Consider the following 6146-nt stretch of genomic DNA (forward strand, 5'->3'; position numbering starts at 1 on the left):
TGTCTTAATATTATAACTGTGCTTCAGTGCTTCCGGATATAAAGCTTCTATAACTATATGGCTGATAAACATGTTTCCTTCGAGTATTTTAATTCCTATTTCCTATTTTAATCTAGGAGTTCTGTCCAGGAGTGAGAGACACAGGTGTGTGGTTATCATGGTGACAATTATTAGCTCTTGACAGGAACTTTAACATTTCTTTTGATCTTGTTTGGCTAAACCTCACACAATAATACTCACAGAGCACCTCCAGCCTGTTTTCGATCCTGCGTGGGGTCGGTAGAAGGGGATGCCACACCAGACAGTCCAGCTTCTTGCCATTCATACCCCTACGAGGGTACAGGGAGAAGTGCGTGGAGACAGCACCATTGTCGGAGGAGCGATTGATAACCTGGCCTTTCAGCTCCGTGTCCCAGGAGAGCATGGGTGGTGGGCGGCCCACAGAGCGACAGGAAGCCACCTTTTTGGAGGACTCCTCCTCCACCACAACCACAGGATCCACAGAGGAAATGGGACTGGCTGCAGGAAGGACAGTTTCATTGAGTAACCAAAGTGTTGATAAATTACAATCCTCAAAAAGCTAACAAGAAATATTCACCAAATTATATAAACCAAATTCTTCTTTTTCACATTTAAATCCTTCAGTTGGGGACATACCACCCTGAACAGGCCAACACTTGGATGGGAGACCGCCTTAGAATACCAGGTGCCTTAAAACCACATTGGAACATTAGCAAGAAAAAAACTTTGACCATGATATTTCATTGGTCGCCTTGTAGGATGACAAGATAGATAGATACAGTTAGGGTCCATATAAAGTGGAACTGCGATGCTTTGATCAGAATTCCTCCTTATTGTAACTCCACAAGCCCCTCTTTATCCCCTTTTCTGAGGTGTGTCTCAGATCAACTCGTTTTGAGGCTGTCTCTTTAAATCCAAAAGAAGCGCTTCATGCTCCGCCCCCCTCCCGCTTCCAGACTGGTTCATTCTAGTTTTRTAGAGCTGTGCAGAAATGTTTTGTTAAGATGTCAACAAGGGAAGTCTTGTCCACCCAGCCTTACATGTTGGAGCCAGAGTCTGACCCAGGGCCAGATGAGAATGAAGACGACAAAAATGGCTGGTTGGTAAATCCAGACCTTAGTCAGAGGTTCTGTCGCAAATAATTTGATGTAACAGCTCAGAAATGTCATAGTAAATAGAAAAAATTGAACAAGATTATAATTTTGACCCCTAAAGAATATAAATACAGTATATCTTTGTAGCACCATAAGAGACTAAATTCAACTTTTATTCATAGAGACTCCAAGTCCACAACAAAATACTAGCTGTTAAATAACAGCTAAAAAAGTGAATTTTACATGAAGGATTTGGGCTCATTTAGACCTTGGATTTGTGGGACCTGATTCAGTGTGAGAACACGAACTATTAAACCRGGTAGACCAGGAACCAACTAGCTCTACAGTTGAGTTTGTGCCTCTTTTGGTTCTGCGATGCTTGCTTCATATATGAAAGCTCACATCTGTGCGGGAMATGGCAGGCTCCATCAATKATCTTTAAACAGCCAGAGGAAACATAAAGGCACACTGGTCTGTGCGGCCATTTTACACTACTGTTATATGAAAGAGACTTCTGTTTAGTATGGACTGCTAAATGATCAATCCCAATTTAAAAAGAAACTGGTTTATTACTTCAAATATTACTACTTTATTCAGTAATTTTATTTGTTTGACTAAAATGTTTTCTTACGCTTGAAGCAGAGGTTTATAGTAACTAAGTACAGTTACTTTGTTACAGTACTTAAGTAATTTTTTGAGGATTTGTAATTTTACCAAGTATTTTTTAAATCATGACTTTTACTTAGTTACTTTTAAAACCTAAAAATGATACTTTTACTTCTTCACTTTAAAGTTTAACACTTAGTCACTTGCTACAAATAAATCTGTCTGAACTCATCAAGAAAGGAGTTGTTTATGTGCTCTAAAATATTAAGTGCTGAATTTACTCAACTAAATCATATCAACTATTTCTACTAAACCTAGTAGAGTAAATTTGAGGCGATATACAAATTTTATTTTAAAGAAATTGACCAATTTAATCAAGTTGGTTTTGTGGAGCTCGTTTGGTTCTGTCGATTTAAGTTTATTTGTTAGAGAGCGTGGAAAAGTACTTTCACTTCTACTTTCTCAATTTTTGTGAACATTTTTATGACTTTTACTTAAGTAGTTTTCTCATCAGTGAAATTTATTTTTTACCAAAGTCATTTTCTGTTAAGGTACTTTTACTTAGTTGTTTTTTTCCCAAGTACTTTATAGACCTCTGGCTTGAAGTTACCTCTTTYWATGAAATGTTAAAGGAGTTTTTTGYATGAAGAAAGTAACAGTTCAACTGATGAGGAAGTGTGGTTTCACTTGTTWTAATGTCAGCYRCATGCTAACTATAACATGGGGACCRATTGTGTGACAGTTATCAGTTCYCATGGCTGATTGTAATGAATAGACACACATGATCACTCTTGTWATTCTGTAGTAAATATTAGTAAACCTGTGAACTGTGAGGGCTGGACTTACTCCACACAACGAGGAACATCTCTGTGTCAAAGGATCCAGCTGGGAAGATGCTGCTGCGACAGATGTATTCTCCTTCATCAGAGACCCTTGTGCTCAAGATGATCAGGGATGAGTCCACAGTGGGTTTATCACTTTTAAAGCGTACGTATTTAAACCACAACCCGAAAGCTGCRGGCAGAGAGGGGAAAAGAGTTCACAGAACGTAAAGAGTCTCAGGTTAAACAGCGAAACCTACACCCTGAAGTTCTTCAGCATACCTGTCTGTCCTTCTTCGAAGTGTGCAGTGATCATCTGTTCTTTGGAGCCATCTGCATTCACCTTGAACCAGGTGACCTGCACCACCACTTCACCCTCCTGTGGTTCATAGTGACAGGGCAGGGTGGTCTCCTGCTCCTCCACAGAGCGTATGGACAGTTTTAGAGGCTGATTCACAGTCACTGTCTGTATTTGTCCCTGTCCCACTGTGACTGAAACACAAGTAAAGTGATATTACTAAGAACGCCATGAAATCTTGTCATTCAGTTGTTCTTTCATTTTCATCACCGATACATCCCGGTTACTAAAATTTTGAGGAATCGAAAAATTATACAAAACATATAAATCAAATCAAAATGTGAACACTCTGACTTTCGGTGGCCGTGAATCCTGTCAACAAAATTTGCAAAAAAAAAAAAAAATAGGAAAAAAAAGACGTTCCTTCTGGAAGTCGAGGAGATTTTGGGGAAAAGAATATATGGATATTGTAATCCTAAGTGTTCAAACATGAAAAAGAAGTCCAGTTTTCTCCTGTAGAACCACACAGGACAGCCCTACAGCTCACTGAGCTCAAAACAGGCTTCACATTACAATAGTCACAGTTTAAATGGTAAAGTTAAGGCTTTACAAGACGCAATTAACTGAGCTTCTCCATGAATCAATGCAGACATGAAAACAGAGATGACCATGAACTTCTGTCATGTACGGTTCAGGAATATTGATCAGAATAATTTCTGACTTTTGGTTGACCTTTTTGTTTGAAGTATCATGGTTTTAAATCCTTCCTTTTCACATTTAAATCATTCAGTTGGGGGTCTTTATAAAGTGGAACTGCAATGCTTTGGTTAGAATTCCTCCTTATTTTAACTCTAACAGCCCCTCTTCCACCCTCTTTTCTGAGATGTGTTTCAAAGCAGCTTGTTTTGTTATTGTTCCTTTGAAGTGCTTCAAGCTCCGCCCCCCTCCAGCTTCCAGACCGGTCCACTCCGGTTTGAAAGAGGGGGGTTACRTTTCTTAGAAGTGCAGAAATGTTTTATTTACAATTTAATTAAAAGATGTCAGCAAGGGGACACTTGTCCTTCCAGCCTTACATGTTGGACCCAGAGTTGAATCCAGAACCAGAGTATGACCCAGAACCATAGTATGACCCAGAACCAGAGTATGACCCGGAACCAGAGTATGACCCAGAACCAGAGGAGAATGAAGACGAGGAATTTGTAAATGGTAAGTTCAGACCTTATTTGGTAATTTCGTCACAGATGATTTGACGTAATCATTGAGAAAACGTCAAAGAAAACAGAGAAAACTGAATGGGCTGAATAATCTGATCCAAACAGGATACAAAGATATCTTTGCAGCACCAGGAAAGACTAAATCCAACTTTTATGCCTCCTAGAAACTCCAAGTCCACAACAAAATACAGCTAAAAATGTGGATTTTGCAGGATATGTCCCCTTAAAGGCTTACTTTTTTCTCCGTCTTTATGTCTGCCTGACTTTTTGAAGAATTCAGTCAGGGGATGAAACACTCAGGTGTGTGGTTAAGCACGGTGACCACAGTGAGCTACTGGCAGCAGTTTAACATTTATTTTGATCTTGGTCCTTGTCTTATTTTCTGCGAGTTATACATCAGAAATTTATCAATAAAGATGATTATAAAAGAAAGTTAATGTAAACGTAAGAAAGTCTAACTTTCAAACTCTTCCAGTGTAACTGAGATAAATTGTAAATGTCTTAGAGCTCTTGCATAGTCCACTTGCATAGAACTGGAGCCTGGGAATTTTTTTTTCTGTCGAAGAAACATGCTTCTTATCTGTCCGTAAAGAAACAGATAAGAAAAAAAAAGAAACAGACAGAAAAAAACATCCTGCATGCAGCAAACATTGACGATCTGATGACTTTAGTACAACTCTCTGTGCGAGGAGGTGAACAATGGACATTTTTTTAGAATAAAAAGATGGTTTGCTATGAACACAAGCTGTCACTGTAAGGGCAGAGGCTGTTAGCCAGCTGACTGCAACTGTGAGAGCAACAGACCAGCCAACAATCCATATCAGCGACTACAGTAGATCCCAGTTCAGACAAATTATTTCTATCTACTTCAAGCTGTTAGACCCTCAATGGGGCTCTGTACCTTTATTTTGTAAAATACTGTTCATTCTGTTTGTTCTGTTCTTGATTAGACAGAACACTCCTTCACAACACACCTTATCATGCAACTTTTTACAAACACACCTCCCTATAATGCTTTGTTTTTGTTAGCCTTCAAGTTAATCTTTGGCCTTTTTCCATGAGTTCAACTCGGCCCTACTTGGCACAGCTTCGGAGTCTTTCCCATGGGTGGTCCCAAACATAGAACCTACTCAGCTGCCAAGCAGTCCAGGTGGCACTGAAGATTGGAGGCCAGAGGATGTTAATCACAACCTGATCTCACAAGATACAAACTTGGTTTAAACTATTGGAGTTAGCTCTGATTGTTAGCAAAATAGCCCATAGACCATTGGACAAAGTTGGATGAAACTCTCAGAAAGTAATCACTGGATGGAGAACTAATTATTGGAGTTTTCTCAAATTCAATTCAATTCAATTCTAAATGACTGCCACAGCTAATCAAACACAGACACTGCTTTTATTCTACAGATATTGATCGATAATGATGTGGTAGTGAGAGTCATTCTCAACACATACTCTGAGAGCTAACAGATCATACAATGTCATAAAAGTTAGCACAAAATATATTTTTACATTTTAACCTAAACAGCTACAAGCCTGTCTTTCTTAACACAAGATGATCTTAGTTCAAAACTCAGACGTGCACTCTTTCAAGGAAAGTTAGGCCTTAAACTGTGATTATCTGAATCTGGCTCCCATCTTGAAGTCTGGATATCTCCAGCTCTCCTGGACRTTATGTAAACTGAGTCTCCGCCCCCACCATCCCTTCTTCCACTCACGTCTGTGAGCTGGTGGCCGATAGCTATCAAGGTCGACCTGATGAACTCACTTTCAGGAACTATGGCTGAGTGGGGYTGTCGGGGACTGCATACATGTCAAGTACGGATTATCTGTAATTCACATGGATTTCCCATCATTCTGCAGGTTGTGGACGTATAGAGTGATCTCACAGATTTTTTCATGTTTTACAGATTTTTTTCAAAAACTCTGTTTCACATTTATGTAACATGTCAGAGCCTGTAGGGCATTAAAAAACAATTAATAACATTAAATATCCATTTCCAACCCACTCTGCTGCTAGAAATAAATTCTGCCATCCTCAATTCCTTCTGCTGCTGCAGCCGACAGTCCACCTGCAACACCCCCCCCCCCC

The 6146-nt window shown here is 39.5% G+C and overlaps 1 protein-coding gene across 3 annotated transcripts in view; it reads right to left on the bottom strand.

Moving 5' to 3' along the window:
* Positions 1-6146, bottom strand: part of nectin4a (nectin cell adhesion molecule 4a) — a 35301-nt gene that overhangs the window by 16628 nt on the left and 12527 nt on the right. For all 3 annotated transcript variants that reach the window (XM_014022958.1, XM_014022957.1, XM_014022956.1), the window contains exons 2-4: positions 2825-3034; positions 2568-2735; positions 241-519 (exon numbers count right to left, since the gene is read on the bottom strand). In XM_014022958.1, the coding sequence (XP_013878412.1) occupies positions 241-519; positions 2568-2735; positions 2825-3034 (657 nt within the window). The remainder of the gene's footprint in view (positions 1-240; positions 520-2567; positions 2736-2824; positions 3035-6146) is intronic.

The sequence above is a fragment of the Austrofundulus limnaeus genome, unplaced genomic scaffold (assembly GCF_001266775.1).
Source record: "Austrofundulus limnaeus strain Quisiro unplaced genomic scaffold, Austrofundulus_limnaeus-1.0 Scaffold350, whole genome shotgun sequence".
Classification (NCBI taxonomy): domain Eukaryota; kingdom Metazoa; phylum Chordata; class Actinopteri; order Cyprinodontiformes; family Rivulidae; genus Austrofundulus; species Austrofundulus limnaeus.